Source organism: Thunnus thynnus, chromosome 2 (genome assembly GCF_963924715.1).
Source record: "Thunnus thynnus chromosome 2, fThuThy2.1, whole genome shotgun sequence".
Taxonomy (NCBI): domain Eukaryota; kingdom Metazoa; phylum Chordata; class Actinopteri; order Scombriformes; family Scombridae; genus Thunnus; species Thunnus thynnus.
In genome coordinates this window covers 19,729,128-19,755,535 of record NC_089518.1, presented here as the reverse complement: position 1 = coordinate 19,755,535, position 26,408 = coordinate 19,729,128, and the positions used below count along the sequence as shown (strand labels likewise).

Genomic DNA, 26,408 nt, shown 5'->3' with positions numbered 1-26,408 from the left:
CGAGGGGAGCTGCACTTCCTTTCTCTTAGTCACCAGTTAATCTAAAACTTCAAGAGTATTGGCAGCGCTCACTGTATTCCGGTTACTGTCTGGTGCATGACTGAATCAACTCATGCCTTGATGTGCGGGAATTACAGCAGTGAAGTGGAGCCACACTGACAAAACACAGCAATAAACAATGTTTCCACCACACAGGCCACTGTCTGCCTGCCCGGTCTGCTTTTCAGCAGTAATGTGCTCACAATAATTGAGGCCGACGTGTGTGTGTGTGTGTGTGTGTGTGTGGGCTGCTGTGCCCTGATCGAGTACTGTATCAGTTGCAGATACTACAAACATCAAGCAGTATATTCTCTATATTCCTTCATTACAAACTTTGAACATCACAATAAGCAATTAAACCCGGTTTCAGATCAAAGATTAATGAGAAGATAAATCATTTAGATGGTTGTAAAGAAAAGTTGCAGCCATGTGGTGACAGTGTTAAGTATATTGCTCTGGAAATAGAAGTGAGAAAGGTTGGTAAATCCACAGTTTCTACTTTATGGCCTAAATGGTTTTTTTTGGACTTTTAGACATACTATCTTTATCACAAAACAGCACCAGTGAGCCACTCGTTGACATTGCCATCATCATTATTGCTCTTTACATGATCTAGTACACGTGTCAAACTCAAGGCCCGAGAATCCAGCCCAGCACCACATTTTATGTGGCCCGCAAGAGCTTTCAGAGTATAATTTGCACAACATGTGTTGGTATGTACGTGTATAAAAGTGTGGTAATCATCTCAGGTGTTCAGGAATTACCAGCTCTAAACTGAATTTGATTTGGAGTCTAAAATCTGTGAGAACATTTATATCAAACATACTTAATAGGTGGGCTCTGGTCCGGATCCGGGTAAATAACAATTTAATCTGAACTGGAAACAAAATTTAACCGCAACCTGACCCGCACCGTCTTTCAAAGACAAATCGCTATGACATCATCTCAGCTGTCATCATTCAACTGCCACTAGTCACCACAGTTAGCAAGGTTGTTGAGGCATGTGGGAGCTCCGGTTGATAAAATCAAATGTCTTGTTCAGAACCAGCCAATACAAAAACAAAAATATCATGCATTTAAGGATGATTGGACTGGGAAATACTTGTTCATTTTGCCTGAGGGAAGTATGACACCATTGTGCTTGCATTGCAATCAAACAGTGGCCATAATTAAGAGTTGGAACACAAATGCCACCATGAAACCAAACCTGCCTGTTTCTCATTATTACTTACCAGTACTCTACTTTGAGTATTTCAGTTTTTTTTTAATGTATAACAGTTGTACACTTGAATGTGTGCTTGCCATTATTTTTCCTAGAATTCTGCTTTCAGAGCTAGTTATTAGTTATTAAGTTATCACTAAAACCAATAATAATCAAATACAGATGCAATTACGTAATATGATAACAAGTAGATACATTTATATAGTCTTACATTTACAACTGGCCCTTTGAGGGCAAACATAATGCTGATGTGGCCCGGGATGAAATTGAGTTTGACACCCCTGATCTAATGTTTCAAAGTAAACAAACCAAAGGGAAGTAGAAAATGGAGACATGGGAGTGAGGTGACAAAATCTCCTCAGTCTTTGATCTGAACTGGCCTCATGGAGACCCAAAATCTATTTTTTTGTCACAACACACTTTTCCCTGATGACTTATACTTCATAACACCACTTTTCATCACAAAGTCTTTGTCTGTCAATCAAGATAAAAATAGGCAGAGCCAGTTATGTTATCATCTGTCTTCTCATTCAGACCAAAGCAACAGCTAAAATAAAAAAGTGACCTGCAAAAACCTCATAAAGTGAGTTTTAAAAGTGTATTACTCCATCGCTATATTGTTTTATTTCATAATACTTTCGGTCCATTCCATGTAATACTACATCTTCCTGCATAGATTTCTGCATAATCGGAGAGTGCTGTTGTGCCGGAAAGAGGAAAAGGGAAAGCTACATCAGTGCTGACTCACGTAGTCATGGAAGGCCTTGGCCTCGCTGGAGTGTTCACATGTGTCTCTTCTCTCTGGAGCAGCACAGTACAGGTCCCAGAAAACACTACAACACACAGATCAGCAGTCAGTCAGAGAAGAATGATGTGAAAAGAAGAAGCATCTGAACCCGACAGATGAAAATAATAGACAATTTTAGAGTCGGGGTAATACAACATCAAGGCAATAAATATAATTCTGTTTTCTTCATTAGATGGGAATAGACAAGCTCAAGTGCAGGGTTATGATTTGCAGAAAGCAACCTTATAGAAGAGCTTTTAGGGACTGTTAATGAGATGAAGACAGATGAAATCAGGAGGAGGTGAAGGCAGGATAAATGATGGTTTTATTCAGTAATGTCAATGATGGAATGAAGAAAAATAACATAGTTTCAATCATTACAGAGAAAACACTCACCACCACCATGAGTGGAGGAACCCCGGAGGTTCTCCTAATGTGATGTTCTTCTCCCATCGGATCTGGACACGGAGAGAGAGAGAGAGAGAGGGAGAGGGAGAGCGAGTGAGAGAGAGAGAGAGAGATGCTTTAGAAACATATGAAGTATAAAAACAAGCCCGACATGTGAATGATCTACTTTACAAGGTCGGAGAGGGTGCAAGGGAATTCTTACACACATGCCATTATGTAATTATATTATGATCCTCATGCCACGGATTCATACTGAAAGTGGATAAATCTGTGTGGGTCTGAAAGCCCGTCTATTCACACAAGTACCTGAAAGTGTGCGTGTGTGTGTGTATTTTTTGAGTCATGAGATGTACAGAGTCTGAGATCAGAGACATGTACCAGCCTGAGGAGCCCAATCAAACCTTTGTACAACCTCCACACCCTTTAGCCTGCTCCTCTCCCACATTATCTGTCCTTCTCCCTCTAGTGTTTCATTAACATTTTCCTTCTTTCTGTCCTTTTTTATAACTGCCTTCTATCCTGTATTATGTCTTCCTTTCCTCCAGTTTTTTCCCTTACAGTATTTCTTCCTTCCTTTCCTTTCTGTCTTTCTTTCATTCAATCATTCCTTGTTTCCTTCCTAACAGAAAGGATAGGCTGGGGTACGCTCAAAAGAATTAGTTTGTATGACGTGGTTGTAGCTGTTCTGAACAGCCACACATGAATACGTGATGAAAGAGATGTGATGCTCATTCAAATGGGAAAACTGTGCATACTGGTGAACGGTGTTTCCTCAAACCCATTCATGGTGCTGCACTGATTTCTACATATGACAACTGACAGAAATAATTGTGTAAAGAAAGAAAAAAGCTTAAGTAATAAATCTCACCTATGTTCTCGCCTGCTCTCACCCAGCCAATTTCCAGTTTTGGAAAGTTTTGGAAAGTTACAAAAATTGTTGGAAGCAGCAAGCTTAACTGGCCATTCACTAAGCCAATAACAGTAGATTTAACACTTGCATTTCTTTTAATTATTTCTGAAACAATGGGCTCTTGATTTCAGAGAAAGGTAAAAAAAAAAAAAAAAAGGCTTCTCACTTCTAGCTGGTGTCAGTTTTTCTGTTGCATGAGTTGCATGAGTTCTGTTTGCTGCCTGAGTTGATAATGCTATCTCTAGGTGACTTTTTAAGGTTTCTAGCTGATTCGTTTCAAAATGAGAATTTTAAAGGGGTCTTAAATATGCACCTCATGCACATAATACATTAAATTCTAAAAGAGTGAAGCAAACGCAGCATTTGCCAAGCAAAAAGTTAGCATTCTCACCAGTTTATGATCCATGCAAAAGACATGAAAATAAAGAGCTAGCTTTGTTCTTGTATTGCAGTTTAGAGCTAGTTAGCCCTAGTAAGTTATTAGCATTTCTTAGCTTACAAACTTGCTTGTATTTTCAAACAATAGTTTTTTTAATTTTAACATTACAAGAGAAAAGGATGAGGGGTACTGATGTCTTTGGCAAATGTAACGCTATGTCAGCCACAAATGCTCTTCACTCATCAAGAATAGGGAAATACTGCATGTGTCGTTAGTAAGTTAGTTTCTTTTACAAGCTAATGTTTGCAGCTTAAGTTAGAGCAGACAAACATACTGTTCCACACTATTCCTTACATTTTTACTCTAGTGCTTTTGCTTGTGGAAAAATAAAAAAATGTATGCACACTGCTTCAAAATGTGAAAAACTTGACAGACCTGTTATACCTAGTTACGGTTGCTAAGCTGTGATTGTACAATCGCTGTACGGGGGAGGGGAGGTTTAGCGAACAGTCAGTTCGGAAAGGAAACCTCATTTTGGTTGAAGAATATGCTTTAACACACCAGTCAAGGTCAGTGACTAACATGGTGCTGACATCACGCACTGTACTTGGTAGGCCTGATTTATGTTTGCACTCAATATCCGCTGATGGGCGCGTGCACACACACACAAGCACACACACACACACACACACACATACACTAACAGTCTTAACAGCAGCTGTGGGCAGCAGTCAGACTCCTATCAGACTATGACGTTATTATTTAGTCTGCCTCTCCTCTCCATAAACAGACTTACATCACTCTCTCTCTCTGACTTTATAAATGATCTCATGTTCATCTTCTTAATTTCCTTCATTGAAAGGTTTCATATGGCTAGAAAAATATGACTACTGTCCCACCTGTTCTAATAGCAGTGTGAACAAGGACTAAAATAACAGGAAAAGCTGAATCACTGCACTTTCAATCAGACTGTCCTGACCTCAGCTGCAGATGAGACGCAGTGACTTTTACAAGGAATGCCTTGCTTTGAAGTTTTTCTGGGGGGGGTCAGGAACTGCTTTTCTTTGTTTATCCCACATGCTTTCAGTCCTTGTTTATCCCACATGCAGCCATAAATTTCCATATGCACCATGACAAAGAAGGATTTACTCCCTCATAATTGCTTGAATGGTACAAAAGATGCAGGATGGGCATGACATCCCCCATTTCTCACATTTAATTGGCTGTAGCTCAGCCCCAACACGATTTCAGACAGTTCAGGTCAGGACACTTTTTAGTGCGCTCTTTTATTCCCGCTTCATCTGGAAAGCGTAGAAGAAAATAGCATTGACTGTGCCCACATATCCTGTCTTCTTGTGGTTTGCACTCCCGGGAGGTTCATTCATTTACCTTCACCATGCTGCAGTGAGATGCCTTTAGCATGATTACTGGCAGATGTAAGTTGCACTGCGCTGAGGACTGTGTTTTAGGAAAGCCCTGCCCTTCAAAGTTTTCCTTTCTATCCATAAGAAAAAACTTCAAATTAATTATTCGCATTACTTTTTTATTCTTGCTGTCTTGCTTTTTCTCCTCATAAATTCTCGGTCAATGTGTATTCACATTTATTTTTATTATTACAACACTTTATAACATTGTTTAGAAATGCAGTGACTGCAAAAATGATGATTATCATGATTTAGTACTGTTTGAGCAATCTGTTTAGTTTAACATGGTTGTATGGTTTCTTATGCCCGTGCTGTGGAACTGTCTGTTTGTGGTTTTGTATTTAGATTTAGGTATTTGGCTCTGGATGTTGACTCGTCTTTCTGGGCTCTTGTTTCCTGAGGCGGGGGATGCAGTGTAAACAGATGTGGATGATAAAAACTGGATAACAGGCTTTTAAAGCTATGTTTTGCTCCACCCCACTATTCCTGCAAGAGCTACATTATGGCGTAATGTTTACCCCGTGTGTGTGTGTGTGTTGTGTGCGTGCATATGTGTGAATGTGTACTGTATATAAGCGGCTGTGTTTATACTTGTTGCGCTCTTGGCTAATGCGTTCCCACACTTGAATAAGACACCGCCTATCCTTTTCATCTCCCACATCTGCGGAAGAGAGAGCAAGCGATATGGCAGGGAGGAAAGGGTGTCAGAGAGAGTGAGAGAGAGAGAGAGAGAGAAGAAAGGTATGCGCATGTGCGCAAACACACACTAAGTCAGAGTGATGAGAATTGGTGCCAGCTGATGATGTAACCTTTTCCATCCCCCTCTCTTTGTTCTCCTCTTCCTTTGGCCGATGTACAACAAGCCTCAAGCCCCTGTCTTCAACGTTGTAATTTACCGTCATTTACAGGGAAGCACCAGATTCAACTGACCTCATTTTCACCCCATCACCTTTTTACCTCGGCAGAATTACAGCGAGGGCGAGCTCGCATCTCAGGAAGAGTAGTGGAGAGATAGATCAAGAAGAGAGTGGAAACATCACAGAGGGAGAGAAAGAGAGAAAGCAGAGGAATCAGAAAGGACGGGACTGAGATGGGAAGTGATCGACAGGGACGGAGCTGCTGAGCAGATCAGAGAATGATGTCAGTCAAAGACGTCAGCTCCAGGCTGAGCATAGTAACCCTCCAGTCTCACTAAATGCAACACTGATGTTAAAAAGCTGGTCTGCTGCTACCGACCTGTTGGCTCAGCACTATTAGGCCAGGCTAATTCAATTAGCTGCTATACTCTTACTGAACACACAGTATGAGGGTCAGATCACCCTTTAGAGTGGACACATACATACATGGGCAATACTCTCTGAGACACGCACAAACACGCAAACCATCCTTGTGACTTACCTCTGAGAGAAAGGTCTGTGCTGACTTCTGTGCTCCTACATGCAGCAGATACTCATACACATACAGAGCTAACCTGCACATAAACAAAGAAAAGAAATGGGTCAGTTTGTTTCTCAAAGTTCCAGATGGACAGCTTTGTTACTTTCACAAAAAACAATTGATATTAAGGTGTGAGGCGACCGATGTAATCTGAGCGAGGGACAGTTAATGGGAGAGATGAAAACAGCTTTGGTTTTAATAGCAGATACAAAAATAAGCAATAAAAAGAACCTAAGAAAATCTTTCTCATCAAATCTTTCTTCAAACTTAAGATAAATCCATACATAACAGCAAATTTCCTCCAATCTTCTTTAAAATTAAGGATATAGGAACCTATGCTTGGATATGAATTGCCAGGCAGCTCCAGGATGCAATGTGCAGTGATGCGTGAAGGCGTCAAAGCCCGATCTCATGAGAACAGAAAGACACACACCAGCTTAGGAGCACTAATCATCTCCTAGGTGCCAAACAACAAGCAGGGCAACCTTTCAAGACATTCGAAATTGGCCCAACGTTATTGTCAAATCTAAAATCCACCTGTTTGAAGAACAAACAACACAGTGATAAGAGAACGCTTGGTGGGGCCGCACTGTAAAACACCTCACCCCAGTGCTTCAGGCTCTCTAGACTTCCTCCCATGGCTTTGATCACAATGAGAATTAATTACAGGCTTGATTTGTTAATCAATTCTCCTCCCAGTGTGAGTGCTGGTACTAACAGCAACTTTGAAGCGGGGGGGGGGGGGTTGCTTGGTGATGATCTATTGGGTCTATAAATACAAGATAAAGATTGATCCACAGGAGATTAGCAGATCAGACTCCTAACAATGCTCTAAACATTTGGTGAAGTGTCCGATGGAAAGACGTATAGTAACTGTACACGGCTATGAATAATGAGCTGTTTGTTGTGAATCTAAGTAGGAGGAAGTAAATTCATGCTTGATCCTCACATTTCCCCTAAAATCAATATTAACCAAGTTGGAGGCTGATTCGTGTGATTTGTAAGGTACCCAACAAATAAATTCTTTGAGGTATTGAACAGTTACAATTATGAACTGTATCCAATAGAAATCATCTTATTTCAGTGTCAGGTTGCTACTCTAGAATAAAGAAAAATTTAACTTAAATTTCTGGGGAAAAAGTAGAGATATTCTCATTGCACTGGCAGATATTTTTCACTTCTTTTTGAAACAAATGACTTTTAGGACAAGTTACAGGGACGGTGACATACTGATATTACTTGTTTTGTCCAAAACCAAAAGATACAGTTTACTATCATATATGAAAAAGTAAAACATTAAAATTCTTACATTTGAAATGTTGGAACCATGCAGCGAATGCATTTTTTGCTTGAAAAATAGTTGCAGAAATGCATTCTCAGCTAATTGACTAATCAACTAATTCTTCCAGCTATACACTGAAACAAAATACAAGTGATTGTAGAGCAGAGACACAGTTGTGAACATGACACAGCACAAGCTTTGACCCAGAGCTCGCTGTGACCATGTGTGTTTGTGTGTACATGTGTCTGGGTGAATATCGGCAGGCGTGAAAGACGTCACACCGGGACAGCAGCTGTCCTAGAACCCCTACCAAAAGGTGCTACCAGCCTGCTGTAGCCGATCCAGACTCCTCTTATATCGAGGTAAAAATAAACTCCCCAGACAGCCCTGTCTGCCTGTCTGAAGATGATGGACTGCACACCTTGCTGCTCTGCACACAGGTACACTCTGTCTCCTCGCCCTCCCCCGTTTCCATCTCTCTTCTTCATCACTTTCATCCTCAGTCACCCCTCTTCCTCCTCTTTTCCACCTCGCTCGCATTGCCTTGTTCTGCACTTGTTTTTTGGTGAGAGGCCATGTTTGTTTAATGATGAATGGATGAAGGGAAGCTCCTCTGCTCTATCCTTCCATCCCTCTTTCCATCCTTTACTCTCTCCTTTTCCTCTGTGGCCTGGCTGTAATGTTTAACCAAAGAGATAAAGACAGAACGTTTCACAGGGACAAGGTTAACGGAACAATGAGAGGCTTGACAAAACTCCTGACACCTCGACAACTGAACATGAATAAAAGATGTGCCCGTTTTTTTTCTTTTTTCTTTTTTTCCAAGGCACTGTACAGCTCTGAACACTTCTAGGAACAAACTTGCTCTGTCACTGTTTTGCATTGTTTTCCAGCCAACCTGTCTAAATCTGTCACTCTCCCCTGTGAACCCTCATGTCAGCTATGACAGCTTCGGCATAGAACTATTTATTAATACTGAAAGATCTCATATATCTGCAACAAATACATTTACAGTGGTGACAATGATGCTGCATGAATGAATTCAATGTATCAGTGGGAATAAATAAAGAAATGCAAGCTCCTCGGCATGCAGTGACCTGTATCCAGTCAGCTATCTATTAACACACAAAAACCCGACCTTGCTTCATAGCTGCCTTTCAGGAAGACTGAAAGGTTTGATTTAACAAGACCTCGAAGATATGACCGTTGGCCCTGATGTAGACAAAGGTCGAAGAAAAAGAGGAAACTGAGGAAAAGTGGAAGGATGAGGGCAGCGGTGGGGAGAGAGGTGATTCGGTGTAAGAAAGAGAAACATTAGAGGGTATCAGAGGTAAGTAGGCTAATGCAAGTTTTGGATAAGAGATTAAAGGAGAGCAAAAAAGCAAGGAAGAAAATACTGAGGTCTTAATTCATTCACTGCTCCAGTTCTTCGGTACAACGATTTAAATGCACTGACGCTTGCAAAAATACACATTTAAATCAGGCGCAAACCACTCCTCTCTCTCTCTCTCTCTCTCTCTGTCTGACTCTATCCGTCCCATCTCTTTTTTATTTAACACACACCAGTAGGCAAAGTTGAAATAGGACTGATAAGCAGACAGCAAAGCGGCAGATGAAGGCACTTTGTTAGCATTCAATATCTATTGAACTTTAACTCAAAACTACTAATTTTCTCAAAGACAAGTGAAAGGCTTTGAAAACACTAAACCTCCCTCATTGTTCAGTTACCACTTGTTCAGCCAAGCCTCCCGCTGATAAAAAAGCACCCAACTATGTGGAACTCGACTGACAGACAGAGTCAAAACACTGAGCGGAGATAAGGTTCGAGGATTAGAGGACAGGTGACTGTTCAAGGTTAAGAATCCTCCAAATTTGACACAATAAAGTGAGAGCCTTACAATGACTCTCTTGTCATTAAATAAACTGTCACTCTAAATCATCTTTGCATTAGAATATGAGGTAAAACTGCTCAAAGTGAGGCAGCCAATGCATTTATAATGGGTTCTGACTCCACATTAGTCCGTTCACATTAAAGCTCTTTTGTTGTTTGCCCTTGCTGTCGGACACACACCAAAAATTGAAGACTTTTTCTTTTTTTTTTTTAATTCATACCTGTCTACCCTGGTAATTTGTGGTGTAAATAAGAACCACTTTCCATGAGTCACAACTGCAACCAGGATGATTGAAGAGATCAGGAGCCTCCCACTTTTCTTCCGCTCATTATTTGCTAAAACTCTGTGTGTGTGTGTGTGTGTGTGTGTGTGTGTGTGTGTGCATAAAATGTGTGTTGTGGTGGTGAGTGAGTACAAGTGGAGAAGGTGGGCCAAAGAGGGCAACCTTAAGATCCACACCTGACCCTTTTCTCCTTCAAATTGAAGTGGTTTTGTCTTCTGAGAGACACATTTAATTAAATTCATATTTGGAGTCGACCCCCCCCCCCCCCCATCCTGGCTGCTGCTGTAAATCTGCAGAAGAGCAGACAGTCAGTGAGCTTGAACAGTCAGAGACCAAGCTCAGCCTAATGAAGGCAGCAGGCGGAAACAGTGAACATCTTCTGTGTTGCCTTGTTACTGAGCCATAGAGAGAGGAGAGCACAGAGCAGAGTTTAGGGGCAGAGACATGAACCTGTTTGCCAGGATCAGCATTTAGGAGAGACCAGTAGATCACTGCTAATCAATTTAATGCCACGGCGATCAAAGTCTGGCAGAGCTTCAAATCACAACACACAATGGCTTCAGTGATTGGATTTGCCTGTTATAGATTAGCTCCAGATTATTTCACCCTTGTTAAAGATTAAATGGAAAAGTGATGATACTTGTGATCTGAATTGGCATGTTAATTGACATGTTTACAAGACTTACTGATATGCTGACATAGCCTAATAACACTTACTTGACCAGGAAATCAAATTAAATATTAAGTATGTAAAAAGAGAAGTAATACATGTGAATTCTTACCAGAATTACCAGTCTTCCCTACCAGTGATGTACAGTCACCTCTTTGGCAGATCTCTAACAATTACAATAAAACAGCAAGACCTTCGCTTAAACTACATTACTGGTAAAACTGGTGCTAGTCTCAATTTCTCTTCTGCACATTTTTTTCTATTACAACTGCACCTGGTGATATTTTTTCCTGTAAAGACACTGTCTTGTCTGCCTAACGACAAAGTAGAGCTGCAGTTTAGACAGCATAGTGTCTCATCCCCTCTGAGTGGGATGCTTTAAATGTGCCTTCTTTGCCCAAATTAAATTCTGGCTTTGTAATGTGGGAAGTGACAGGAAACTGTCTCTACCCCACAGGAAGTGATGAATACGAACTGTCTCCTGAGCAGCAGTCAGAGAGCAATGTGGTCACAAAATGCTGTCTTGTCCCTTTTGGTGCTTGGTTTGTAATGATTACAGACTGTAAACTGTACAGCTGGAAGAGTGCCATGTGTGCAGTTTAATGATGGCAACTTACCTGACTCTGCACTAGTTTATTTTTTAGCCACGTAGAGGCAGTGAAAGGAGGTGTAAACACACCACTGATATATTCTCACCATATAGATGTTGATATGGCAAACTTGTAAGCAAACAGTGCGCACGTCGGGGCAGACGGCGATGAAATTTAAGATTAATTTGTGAGAGTTGTGTTTCTCACCACCTGATGAATGCAAATCCAGCATTTACCCTCCTTTTAGTTATGTTTTTCCACCATCAACTCCTGAGGGAAATATCTGGCATTTTAGCTGCTAAATGTTCCACTACGTTCACCAGCCAGTTGCTAACTTTGTCTGGTTGCTGTTTGGTGCAGAGCAGGTAGCACATAGTGAGTTTTTAAAGCTTTTGCACAAAAAAACTGCTTTCTGCTGCATCTGCTGATGAGTGCAACTTCAACTTCTGGTGCTAAAGATATGACTTTGACTTTACCTGCTTTGCAAACGATCAGTATAACTGATCAAATGTGGGAAGGTTCCTTAAAAATCAGACCAGTGCTGTCTGTAAAACATGACTGGAGAAAAACAATTGAAATGAGGATGTTGTGAGAATATCTTAAACCCAACAATGCAGTGGCAAGATAATCATGAAATATTGTTACAAAGCCTCCCTCAGCTTTCCGTGACGTATGTTGCACTTAGACATCTATCATCTAACCTAGCTTCTTCACTCTGTACCAACTACCTAAATTGTCTAAAAAATTAAGAGTGAGAAAAAGAGTGAATGTGTGTAAAAGAGAGAAAAATAGAGAAAAATAATCTGTGTAGTGGTTTTTTTGTACCTGTGGTATCTCATATTAAATGTTTAAATACAGGTTGCATACGGTTGTACAGTAGAGCATGTCATACACAGATTTCCTGTAGATGTTCTCCTGGTTTCATAAAATTTTACAAGTGATTTCTGTGGTATAACATGACAGAAAAATGAAAGATGGAAAAATAAGAACAAACAAACAGCCAGAGACTGACTGATACTCCCCTCTTCATTTCCAACATGGAAAATTACAGAAAGAGAGAGAAAATGAGAGAAAGAGAGTGATGGGGTGACAGGAGCATAGCAGAGAGAGATGAAAGGTTCTGATGAAGAGAGGAGAGTGAAGAAGGGGGATTAGAGAGTCAGAAAAAAAAAAGGCAGGAGGGGAGGATGGAGGTGATGTGTGCTAGCGGATGAGCCCCAAGATGAATACCCGCGAGATCTGTAAACTTTCATATTCTAATGTTGAGGATTCTCACTGAGCAGTGTCTCGGTTAGCCAAGCACCCTGCTGTGACCTCCTTCTGCAAATTAACACAAAACCCCTCAAAGAAAACAGCCAGGCTAAACTAGACTAGATTCCTATCATGCTCAAGAGAAAAAGCAAATGACTGCATGCTGTGCACAAAACATAACATACAGAAAGGACAGAATGAAAGACACATAGGCATTCTATGCCTTGGAGTATGCAATGAATTTCATTATATTTTTATAAATGAATTTCAATGAGTTCTTTGTGAGAAGTAATAACAATGGAAAAATAATCCTAGATTGAACTAAGTCACAGTCAGGAAGTTGAAATACTGTAATTATCTCCTGGATATGCTTACCTACTACAAAAGACTAAATTACCACCTTAAATCTCTGCTGTGTGTGTTCACAGCAAAGAATAATGTTAGTAAAAGAGACACTGTGAAGTATCTACTGAGAGTTAAAGTGTCTTTGAAGCACTTTGCTTTCAAGCAAATGCTACACTTTAGAGAATAATAAAGCAAGAAGGAGAAATGAAATGACTCCTCCAGATTTCCCATGGATGAAATAACAGTAACACCTAACGATAAATGAAACCTGCAGTAAACACCGGTTTGGTAAAGCTCATAATGTTTAGTTACTGGACCAATTTCTATGTTGTGCCTGTATTTTGTTGTTGATCAAATATCCGCTTATGTGTCATTGAGTCGAGCGCTGGTGAGTGTTGTGCGTCCATACTGATGCAGTTTGTTTGGCACAAGTTGTCATACATTTTGAGACTTTTCTCTTTGCCATGTTACATAATTTTATGGCATATATGGAATTACATCACTGCCTGATGCAATTCAGGCAGTGACAGCAGTAACCACAAGTACAAAGGCAGCCACCCGGCGCATAACTGAACCATATTAAACTGAATACCAATTAGTGACTTGTATTGGTTTTCATAAAAGTCATTTATCATATAATAAGTGAGTTTTAAAGGCAACAAAAAGGTCAGATGGTTGCTTTCGGCTTAAGATACTGTATATGCATGTACTCTACTGGGTTATTTTAGTGTATTCTAAGGTGTTTCTGTTATGTTGTCCTCCCCCTGTATTATAATCGCATGATGAGAAAGGCATTCTTCCAGTACACAGTAGTAAAGTCATGCTGTTTACGGTGGTCTACTCCTTTTTGTGTATATCCTTGTTTGCTGACTGCACTGTCCTCTTATGATATCACACCTCGCTAAAGAGATGCAGGCCACAAGAGCGACACAAATCACAAACACCTGTCTTTGGCACAGAGGCAAGATCATCATCATTATCATCATCATCGTCACACCCAGTCTACAGCTAAGCTGAGCGGGCTCTCACTCTCCAATCAAGCCTCCTGAAAGCTCACCATCAACAGGCGCCACCTGTGGATGAGAAGAGCGTCGGCTGCTCGGTCTCCTGACAACTCCGGCGAGAATAGAGAGGGACCCCACCATAAAAGAGAGAGCAGCGATCAAGCTCCTGCCCCTGCTGAGGACAGCCCTGTGTGTGACAGCCAAACACTTTCCCTGATTAATCAAGCCTAGCAGCGGGGCTTTATGTGCCATTAAGAGCCTTGCTAAATGACTTCACTTCATTCATTAAAGTGGAGCATCCTCGGCGGGTGGAGTGGCTCCGCTTGCCAGACAGACAGACAGACAAGTGAAAAGCTAGGAGAGGGATGGTGGTGGGGCAGCGACGATGGTGGCGGGGGCACTGAGGCAAGATAAACAACGACAAATATAGACCCATTACAATGCTGAATAATTCATCTTATACGCAGGGCTTCAGGAAAACAACAGAGAGAAAAAAAAAAAAACCAAGAGCCCAAACAACCATGGGGATTATGGAGCCATTATGCCAGTGAAGAGCATCTTCAAAACAGGACTATTTATGCATACACCTTGTCTGGGAAAGGTAGAGCAACAGGATCATGGTCAAATCAGGAAATCAGGTTCCAGTGGACTAATCCCTGATGCATTTTCATTAGGCAAAAGTATAGTTTTAATGAATCTGTGCGGGGGACTTGAGCAGCTAGGCGCGAGTGGATTAATTGTTTGAAAGCACTGTTAGCTGCATACAGTGGCTGCTTTGTCTGAGCTACTCTTTTGCAAGCACACACACACACACACACACACACAAACATAGAGGAGGGATCCATAGAGTAAAACTCATACACACAACTTGAAAGAGGCAGAGAGAAAAAGGGCAGAAAAGAGGGAGATTACGGCATGCAGTAGCACGATACACACTGATAGTATGGAGGAAAAGACAAAGATAGGTAATTTACCAGTCAACAGAGAGATAAAGATGTAGTGATGGAGAGAGATAACGAGATAAAGATAAGCAGCAACAAGAGATCCAGAGGGTAGAAAGCGAGAGAGCAAGGAGAGAGGAGAGGAAGAGAGGTGGAGGGGGGGGGGGTACGGAGAGGGAAGAGAGTAAATGATTAATGAAAGGAGTTGAGAAGCGCAGCGAGGGGAGGTCAGGACGGAGCAGAAGAGGAGCGATGCTGCAGCCTGTGAGCGAAACTGAAAAGGACAACATTATGAACATGCCTGCTGCTGTCACACACGTTTATCAGGGAGGATCTCTGGGAGAGACTGAGCTGGTATAAGGCTGACGCGTCCCTACATAAACATTGGATTTGCAGACGTGGAACTGAACCCGACTTCCAGAACAGGAGACAGAATTGCAGTCAGAAAAAAAAGAGACACTTTTTCCCCCCTTTCAAAAACTAATTGGTCATCAAAACATTTTAACCCCACATGTGGAATAAAGTTGATATCATCGTGGAGAAAAAAACAAGAATCGACATTGAGATTCTTTATCATTTAAGTATGTCAAGACTGCACAAAGACTTCCATTAGAGTCCTTCAACTTCTTGCCATATTTCAGTCAAATACATGCCTTCAATTAATCCCCAGCTGGCAGTGTGCTGTGGCTGTATCACTGGCTGATCGCTGATGCATTTCTAATTGGTATTTTTGCTGATGGTCACAAGTTAAATCTATACTCTCCATTATCCTTCCAAGGTATCCCCTTGGGTCTCTCTAATGGCTCCTGCTAAATGCAGAGCACTTGTATTGAGATATTCATATAAAATATATTCTCTCTGCCGCTGACTGGCCTGTGCATTGACATCACTTGCAGGTTTGGTGCGTAGTTGAGAGTTGGGCGGAGCAGTAAAAAAAAAAGTTCACTCCAGCTTTGAAGATTAACAAAACATGCGTCATAATCCTGCATGGAAACAGCCTGAGGAGAGACACTTGTACTCAAATAAACTGTGTTTCATCTGCTCATGTTCCCTGTTTTGTCTCCACTGAGATGGTCTCACACACTGCTTTGCTGAGCAAATGTTTGTCGTAGCCTTTATCCCTCTCACTTCCAGAACACGTAGTAAAGCTCTTAGTGGAAGCTTTGGCTGGGTGACAGGCCTGAATGCTCCAACACCGGCTTGGCAGAGACCGCTGTATCCTGCGCTGGTTGAGGTGAACCGAGTTGGCTGACTTCAGAACTGTGTGAGAGGTTGATCAGCCACACAAATAAAATCTCTATGACATTATACTGGCGGCTGATGATGGTTGTCACATGAGTTAACTGCACAATAATTATGCTGTATGTCCTGCAATCACCTGATTAAAACGCTAACTGTTTATCATACTTCGCATATTTAAAAAGAGACATAACTGTACCTGTGGCTATAAACAGAGACGTAGCTCTCAGTGAAAACTTTCTCTCCTGCAAAGAGAAGAATTCGCCAGTAGAAAGGTGAAATGTCATGCGTAAAAGTATAAGTCGAAAGAATGAAGCTCATATCCTGAAGGAGAGGAAGAGTCCTGAGTTCTTTGGCTCACCTCAGTCTACGTAGATCTTGTGTTTACCTTTCATTAACTAGAGATCCCAGAATCCTCTCCTCCCCCTCCTGACCCTTAAGACTTTCCAATACATGCCTAAGATGAAAATAAATGCAATAAAACAGCCACTTGAAAGATAAAAAACAATTTTAACAACAAAGATCCATAATGTTTGAGTTATAAACTGATCAGGATATGTATGTGGTTAGTTATTTCTAGACAATAAAAATGTCTTATAATGGCAAATGCCTACCAGAGCCAAAAACTGCTCTTAAAATGTCTTATTTCATATTATTTTGACCTGTGGTTGAAAACCTGAAAGGTATCTAAATTATGATCAGCTTGGGAACTGTTATCATCAAATGCATCAAACTGCTACTGGATTTCTGTTGATCAACTGTCAACTACAATGTATGTCGCAATGGGCTGATTCAGAATATGTTGTTTTGAGCGACAAAGAGATAGAGTGGAGGAAGAGACAGCTAATGTCAGCTCAGATTCTGTAGTAAACCAAGCTACATCGTGAACAGGACAGAGAGCGATAACAACCAACTTATCAAGATACTGTGACCACAAGTTCAACTGTAGTTGCAAACCTCCACCCTGTGTTGTAAAGCCAGCACACAGTGTCTCCAGGAGGCTACACCCAAACCTGGTTATCATATGCTGGGCATGAGAAATAGTAGACAGATAGAAAAGAAAGTCTAACCGAAAGAACAGAGAGTAAACTAAATGTTTAATAATGTGAAACCACATTCTCTAATTGAACCAGAACATATTTGCGGAGGCAGTTTTGTTACATAACTTCAACTGCAAATTAGACTGTATAGCACAATATAGACAAGAAAGAGTATTTTGCTTTAATTGATGACAGAAGTGCTCCAGAGAAATTTTAAATGAGCAGAGAAGTTCAGTGTCACATGATTAAACATGTGAACTTTCAGTAAAGGGATGTTGACCTTTATATATTGGCTGAATATCAGCCAGATCGAGCCATATAAAACACATTTTCTTTGTCAGTCAATATAAAATTTTTCCAAATAAATTTGATAAAGCCTCCAGGACAATATAATAAAAATGTGCACAAGTCTAAACAGAGTATTGGTGTTTGATCATCTCCACGTATTATGAAAAAGTGATGAGTAGTTTTGTTTTTTTGTTTTGTAGTCAGATCAGAAAAAACAGGTGACACATAATGAGACACAACGTAATACACTGAATGATATGACAGGATTTGCACGACAAGAGAAAACATGCATTGAGGACGTACAACTGCAACTGCAGCAAAGAAAAAATCAAATGTTAGTACTTACGATATAGGATGTGTGTATAAGGGAAGGTGTAGGGAAGTCTGTTGTACAGGATTTCATTGTGTGTGTGTGTGTGTGTATGTAAGTGTAGAGGAGCAATCGGGATATGAAAAAAAAGAAAGAAAAAGAAATCACCATTTACATTGGTTTGATACTCCATGTCTGCAGAGTTTAGGTATTGAAATAAGTGTTGGAGGAGAAGAAGCAGGTATTGGTTTGACTTCACTACATGTACAGTACCAGTCTGTCAGTTTGGATACAACTTCCCATTCACTTGAATGAGAAAGTGTGTCCAAACTTTTGACTGATACTGTATTTACTAATCTGCTTTGGGTTTAAACATTTCTTTGTTCAGCTCGGTTCATTGGATACTTTGGCAAGATTGATTGCATGAAGTGTACTTTTTATAGTTCAGACTCCTGCTCCATGTCAGTGGAATGACTGCAGTCATATAAAACTTGAGTTATGGCATAATTATACTGATACATTCATCATTATATATTGTTTTTGTGTATCAGTAAAAAATACTGGCTTTGAGTTCAGTGGGTGGTGTGTACCAGACAATACTGACTGGCTGGCAGGAAACACTCCCACTCCCACTCGGATCTTGAAAAACAGCAAATTAGTGCAGTTGCAATTAAGACTTGAACAGACAATACAATAAAAAAGGAAGCATCCCCTCGCCTGATACAGGCACAATCAGACAAAGTGAAACAGTTCTTGTTCCGTCAGCAGTGCAGAGACTCTACTGTCTCACAGAGCAGACAACAATGCCCAAGGCTGAGATAACAGGAAATGCCAGCTTATCAGAGAGAGAGAGAGAGAGAGAGAGAAACAGAGAGAAATGGTGAGAGAGCGTGATAGGTAAGCTCACTATTTACCAACAGACTAATTGACCAAAATCCAGTCGTGTCCTTTATATCTGTCATTTACACACAGGTTTCAGCCAGTAAGATTTTTTCTACAGCTGAAATTTGTTTGCAGAACATGTAAAGTGGATAAATCAAATAAAAGCAGAGGCAAATCCATCACTTTCTTAATTTGAGTTCCATTTCATTGGGTTTGATTTGTTTAGATTGAGTCACCTCTCGTGGGGAGTTTGTTTAATTTCACAGATGAAAGAACACCAATGATTTTTAGGAGTGTTTTCCTTGTTCAACTTTCTCTACAAGCTATTACAGTAAATCTTGAATGCAACACAGCCATAATGCCAAGAATATTAAACTGATGTTTACAGAAATAACTTGGAGTTTGATGACAACATTTAGTGATCATACAAGGTTAATTACTGTATTATTTTAAAGTCTGTTTGTATAGCTTCTCAGGAAGAGGGGAGGTTAATGAATGTGCACAGGCTACACTGAGGAGTTGTAAAAAAAATTCCTGTGTATACAACATACCCAAAACACTGCAAGCTGTTAGAAGATGAGTAAACAGACCAAATATTAGTAACACCTCTCAGTATTTTTCATTATCTTTTATTATCTATTATCTATCTATTATCTTTTATTATTAACTGACTCTCTTAGTCTATACAGTAAAACATATACAGTAAAAACACCCATCATGATTTGAAAGAGCCCATGGTGATGTCTGACCCAACAGTCTAAAACCCAAAGATACTCAATTTACTATAGAGAAAGGCAGCAAATCCTCACATTTGAAAGGCTCGAACCATGAAAAGTTTGACATTGTTGCTTCATAAATAACTTAATCAATCAATTATCAGTTGCCAATCTTAGGTCAAGTAACTAATGTTTCCAAATTAAACAGCACCACAAACTATAATCACAAAAGTGAATTGAAGCAACGCCTCTCCAAAACAATGAAAAGTGAACTTTGCAACTTTAATGAAGATATGATTTAATGAAGGGCTGTTGTATTAGACTGCTTTGGGTTTAGCTAAGTGTGCCTAATAAACTGGTGTGACCACTAGAAAAACATACACATAAATAGTCCATTAGCTACAATAAGCCCAGCCCCAATTTAGTTACCACTGCTACGCCTGTCAAGCTTTCTGTTCTTGCACAGCACATTATGCAGTTTACAATGATAATACTGGCAGATTTATCACATGAAATTCTTTGTAATTTTTTTGACAATGAGTCTTTGATGTCAGATACATGTAGAAATAAGGGGACTACTCATTTGTAGCTGGCAACTGTTGACTTTGCCAGCTGAAAAATAGCTAGCTAGCTCATTAAGCTAACGTTAACTCCTTGAGTTAGTTGAAAGCTCAGTCTCTGGCTGACATAAGCTGATTCGAATTGAAATGAGAACCCCGTAAAGGAGAGGTCTTAAATTTGTACTTAATTGCCAAATACATAATACTAAAAGACTGAAGTTAAAGCTACATGTGTCACCAGTTGATGGCTCATGTAAAAGAAAAGAAGCAGCATTGTTCTTGTGTTGCAGTGTAGAGCTAGTCAGTCCTAATATTGTAAGTATGATAAAGAAAAATGTCTGATCAGACTGTTATTTTGTTCTTTGATTGGACAATCGCTGAGTTGTTTTAATTACCATCTGTCTGTCTTTTACGCTCACTTACAATCTCGTTTACACAGTCACACAAACTCATTGACGCTTAAGTGTTTCCTTGCTAACTGAGCCTGGCCCTCCCGGTTGTAGACTGCAGGACTTGGAATGTGATGGCCTGGGACGCTCTCCTCTCCTGCCAGCTCCGCAGCCCATCCAGCGGCACACCATCATTGTTCAGCTCACACAATGCAACATTCCACAATCAGCAGCAACTCCAACGAAACCAGAGGGAGAAGGAGACGACTGGGAGGACTGCACTGCTCTAATCTTAGGATTAGAATTCCTTTCTACAAGGCTCTAATAGGCCTCTATTCTTTTGAACAACAAAGCTGCAAGATGAGATAAAAAAACTGATACAGATGAAGGCAATCTAGAGCAATTTAGGGAAGAATGTGAGGCTATTAAGGCCTGCACAGAGGCTCTGGAGGAAGTATAAATAAATTACTAACCATTCAGAGAAATACATGCAACATAAGGTTGTATGAATTAGCTGTAAAACATGCAGTGAGATGCCTGTAAATGAATAATACCATTTAACAACGTGAAAAAACGCACACCTACTTATTTCCAGTTTGTTCACCTTTAACACTGGAACTATCCTGGAAAACAGTCCTATTGTTGTCCTGCTCTGCACCACTGTGTCACTCATTTATCTTTCCTGCTTCTCTGTGGTTGTGAAATAGCATTAACTGGACCTTAAAAAGTCAAGAACTCTGTGTCTGTGATTTAAATCCCAAGCGAGAGGATATACTGCCTTGTATTCAGAGGGGAGAAAATGTCATCATGGACTATACTGGGATCAGTGGACAGAGTCCCTATATGCGGTCATGTAAGGATGGTACATTTATAAAGAATTAAACTGAAGAACTATGGCTTAACTTTACAAAACAGACATGGGACAATTGAGTGCAAGATATAGAACTGCAGAGAAATCAGTACGAAAATATGTGTGTGTGTGTGCAGGAGAGAGAGAGAGAGAGAGAGATAGATAGAGAGAGAGAGAGAGAGAGAGAGAGAGAAGCAGTTCCTAAGCCTGGCCGTCACGCATGCTTAACCTTGCGCTAGCGCCTGTGCAATGCAGCTTGCATATCAATGATGGAGGAATATCAGCAGCAGAGAGGCCTCCGACCAACCTCCACTATACTCGGCAGGCAGGGGAGGCACAGCAGCATCCGCAGTTACACTGTGGCACTAACAATGGTAATGCATGTCAAGCTACACTGGTGAGCACAAGAGCGTGTTGTCATCCAATAAAAAGCCAGTGTGGCATGGCAGACATGCATCGATACAAACATGGAAAAAGGATGACCAATTGCTGGTATCTTAACTTAAATAAATAAAGATGCTAAATTATTATTTCCAATAAACTAAAAATGTTGGACTGCAAATCACAAACCTGAAAGATACAGGAAGTAAGCCTGAGCGTGCAGACTGTAAGTGTGGTTTCCACTGACAGCATTTACTTTTGGCTGGAGCTCAGGTTACAGGAAGCGTTTTGACGGAGAGCGTCCCTACCGTGCTGTGGTTTAGAGCAATGCATATTTGGTGTCACCAGGGGCAATAAAAACTTCCTGACAAAACCCCAAGTGCTACCACTAACATCATGAACAAAGCCTGACAGCATGGACTGTAGTTTCCTGTCATGGTCAACAAAGCATACCATGAAATACCCCTCTGCTCTCTGCTTCATGTCTCACCGTGACAGGACACTGATATAAATCCTTACCTCCCCAAATGTCAGTATCTCAATCACAAAAGATAAACCTGATAAACTGTAACTTTTGCAGAGAGCTGGAACGGGTTCCAAGTGACAATGAGATGTATTTTAAAAAAGGAGGAAGAGGAGAGAAGAGAAGAACAAGCGAGGGAAAGATATGATGAAATGGTGTATTTCTAATTAAAACAGAGGAATTTGGGGACACCCATAGGGTCCTAAGGGACCAGCATCGGGTGATAAACTCACTCATCCGTATCCTCTGTCTTTTGAAGGGAGTGATAAAAGACTTTCAGGATGCTGTGCCCTCTCCTCCTCTGTTCCCCTTCTTTCCCCACATGCTATCTGATGCCGACGGAGGTCCTTTGTCACATCGATCCTTCCCGAGGACCCCAAGGCGTCCTGTGAGGGTGCCTTCTACAGGGTCCTGTCTGTTGATTGACACGTCACCCCTTTCTCTGCCTGTGTCGATCAGAGGCTGTCTCCCCCCCCCCCCCCCCCCCTAACACAGCTCAATAAGAGGCCGCTGCTTTGATAGCAGTTCTGTGGCAAGTTACATCTCTGGCAGCAGGGATAAGAGAGACTTTTAACAGCCTCTCTGTGTTCAGCAGGTTAAAAAGTGTTTTCTATCAGAGCCTTGTCAAACTGTCATCATCATTTTTTGTTTGAAGACAGCTCTGTATACCCGGAAGAAAAAAGAAAACATGTCAGAGTCCCGTTTTTCTTCTGATTTTCTTGTTATCCAAGATTGATGCTAATCTAAAACACTGTGAGGATTAAAACATTCGCAGCATGGATTAAATTCACAATGAAAACTTGGTTGGTTATTAGAAAACAACTAAACCTTTTTAATTCTATATCCAGAGCATTAAAAATAGCAGCTATTCCAGAATTCCTACCTTCATACAAACAACTTCAGACAGAATTTGGTCTGTCAGGGATGGATTTTTTAGATTTCGTCAAGTGTGACAACACTTACAGACACATGCAGATTGGGAGCAGATATGTAAACTAGCATCTAATTTAGAAAAGATTTTCATGTTGACTATGGAGGGAATGATAAAAAAAGAACCTGATAGCCCAATTCTACAGATGGCTTCAAGATAACATGACAGGAAGCAGAAATGGGAATTAGAAATGAATATTATCACTGATGAAATGTGGGAAAAGACATGCCTTGATGGTCACAAGCTAATAAGCAGTCCTACCTGGAGGGAGTTTGAATGGAAAACGAGAATGAGAGTATTTAAGACTCCTCTTGTGTTCAAGCTCAGAATTATGCTGGAGACGATGCGGGAGAGATTGGCGAACATACCCATATATATATTGGGATTGTCCCAAATTGTATCAATATTGGAGAAACATTCGGGAAGAGATCAAGCAAATCATGGGTGCAGACCTACCTCAAGAGCCGCCATTCTTTATATTGGAAGAGACTCAGGAGGATATAGATACCAAAAATCAGACATATTTACTTGGGGTGTTGCTGCTGATTGCAAAGAAGATGATTACAGTGTTATGGAGAAAGGTAAAGCCTCCAACTGTCCAACAATGGAGGGAAACTTTAAAAAGTGTATATTTGATGGAAAGCATAACAACCAAACTCCAGCTAAGGACTGATGTTTTCAACATGAAGTGGACACCAGTAATACTATAGCTACCCAGACTGATTAAGAAAAAATTTCTCTGTAATCTCAGTGGAGGGAAGGAGTTCGACTGGTGCCACATGTATACAGATGTGATTGTGACTGTGTATAAGTTTCCCAACAGGCATATGAAGAAGTGTAGGGTTAAACATATGGGTGACTGCGTATTGGTTAGAATGAGGTCGGTTGGGTGCCTATGACAGTGATGCCTCCATTAACAAAACCTGAATGAGATAGGTTGCTGTGATGCATACATTTGTCAAATACCGGCAGCAGTTTTAAGACGATATCTTTCATTGACTGTCAGCGTTGGTGAAAGACGACAACAGAGAGCAGTGACAGTTCTCTGTGTCTTGCAGATGTTCACAAGCGTCCCGTGAGAGCTGGAGAGGCTATTAGCTGTGTAATGATCACTGGATGTTGTAGTTCACATTCACACAAGTGGCGTGACAGACAGATGGAGGTTGATTTTGAAGGATGAAACGTATGGGGAAAGTGCTGTAAGCGGACAGCTCAGATGGGTTTACAGACTTACACGCGCATTATGATCTCTATTGACCCGAGCAAAAGCGGCAGAGCAGATACAGATACACACACACACACACTGATGCACTTTTATACTGTTCTCTGTCGTCTTAAACAGGGAGGAGCAGAACTGAGCTGAATTAAAGTCGAGGCCCACCATGTGGCTCTTATGTATGGGGTGAGGGGGGGTTCTCACTGGGGCTTTTTACTCCGTCACTGGACTTAAGCCAACAGAACCAGGTGTGGCCACTTAATGTACCAGCGTAAGTGATCCACAGAGAGGGTCAGATGTGTGTAAAGTGCAGAGGTCTGACACACGGCCATTATGGAGCATTAGACCATAAGGTCCTGCAGGATATCACTTGACCTCGTCTGACCTGGACACAAAAACTCTTTCTTTCATTCAGACTTTCTTTTGCATTTTTCATTTCGACTCATTTTTCACCACCAATCTGACCGGCAACATATGTTTATCCTCTGGCTACATTTTTTTTTTTGTTCCTGCTCTAACAAATGATCTCCTCTCTTCCCTCTAATGAGTGTACCTCTGTCATTTCTCAAGGACACTTAAATGTAGTAAACAAACAAAATACTTGTCAGTTACATTCATCAGTTGGCAGCTGGCGTGGACAAAATCAGCGCAGTCAACGCGACGGCATTGTTAGCACACAGTATGTGTGTGTGTATGATACTGCTCTATTTCATTGTAGTTCTCCTGTAATGCGACTCACTCTGTCAGAGCCAGAGTGGCAGCCTGAATTGCTTCTGTCAGATAAACACTCCCAGCATGCAATGCTTTGCCTCAGTCTGCGCAATGCTGCATTGGCAGCCTCCTGGCAGGATTCTGAGGTGTCTCGGTTCAGAAGTAGCTGCGTGCGTGCGTGTGTGTGTGTGTGTGTTGGTGTGTGTGTGTGTGTGTGTGTGCATGTATGTGTGCAGAATGATGATCCTCACAGCACCAGAAATGCTTAAGTCTGCACCAGATGGTTGGCACCTGAACTACAGACTGAACAATAATGACACTTATGATAGTCTGTCTTTTCGCAACTGCGAGTTTAGTTTGTATTTAATTAATCTGATGTGTAAAAAAACCCAAACAAATCAAAGTACTTTCTAGGGAAGTATCAAGATATGTGTGTGTGTGATGAGAGACTATGAGAAATACATAAAGATGACTTGTGAGCAATGTGTGTGATTTCGGTAGAGTTTGCACTCAGCCTCACTCCCGACAGTCTTGTTCCATGATTCACTAGCACAGAAAAGGAGAAAAGGAATGTGTACTATGTGATGCAGTGCAACTCACTCAGGACCACAATCCCAGAACTATGTGGAATGTGTCCTCTAACTGCCAGTGACTGAAACCTACACTCGTTGAACAACTGAAGTACACAGTCAGTGGTCGTGTACTGTCACTCCGAATCAAAATCAAGTGCAGACCGTAACACAGGTACAGCCAGAGTGAGAGAGTGAGAGAGAGAGAGAGAGAGAGAGAAAAGAGAGCTGAACGGTGTTGCTGTCTGAGACCTAGAGTGAGTTTTGAGTGAAGGCACACAGGTGTAAAGACGGCATAAACTGCTTCCATCTTCCTCACAACCTGACACACACACACACACACAAAGATGTGAAGCAACACATTTTAGCAAGATGTCTATTCTGTTTTCAAATATTCGAAAAATGCGTACTTCACTTGGGATTTTATTTAAAAAACAGTGTGATTACTAGTTGCAGCCGCTCTTGTGCAATCCACAAGCCGTGAAGGATCAGCTCACCCAAGTCACCACACACATTTTCTCACTTACCACTAGTGGTATCTATCTGTGCAGATAGTTTTGGTTTTATTTGCAAAAGTTTTGAGATATATGTCTCTTAGATATCTGCTGGCACCCAAATACAGTGGGGGTGTATGAAATGTTTGTGGAGCTCAAAGCGGTGAAAAACAAGCAATATGTCTTTCCAGATACAGTACAATGTCCCCATTACTCAATCCACAGACTAGGAACTATAGCTGGAACATTTAGTTTAAATTATCGTTCAAAAGAACTTTAACTCATTTTTCAACCACAAATGCTAAAAATTCCCTTGTTCTTGGCTCTTAAAAGTTTGTGTTTGCTGTTTTTCTTTATTTTATGTCATTGTAAACTGAACATTTTCAATTTTGGACTTCTGGTCAGACAAAAAGACGTCATTGTAATGGGCATTTTTCACTGTTTT

General features: G+C 40.9%; 1 protein-coding gene across 1 annotated transcript in view; it reads right to left on the bottom strand.

The window, feature by feature from the left end:
- The window catches only part of ssbp2a (single stranded DNA binding protein 2a), a 54,168-nt gene that overhangs the window by 23,385 nt on the left and 4,375 nt on the right, over nt 1-26,408 (bottom strand). The window contains exons 2-4 of the mRNA XM_067608302.1: nt 6,568-6,640; nt 2,445-2,506; nt 2,010-2,094 (exon numbers count right to left, since the gene is read on the bottom strand). Of these exons, the coding sequence (XP_067464403.1) occupies nt 2,010-2,094; nt 2,445-2,506; nt 6,568-6,640 (220 nt within the window). The remainder of the gene's footprint in view (nt 1-2,009; nt 2,095-2,444; nt 2,507-6,567; nt 6,641-26,408) is intronic.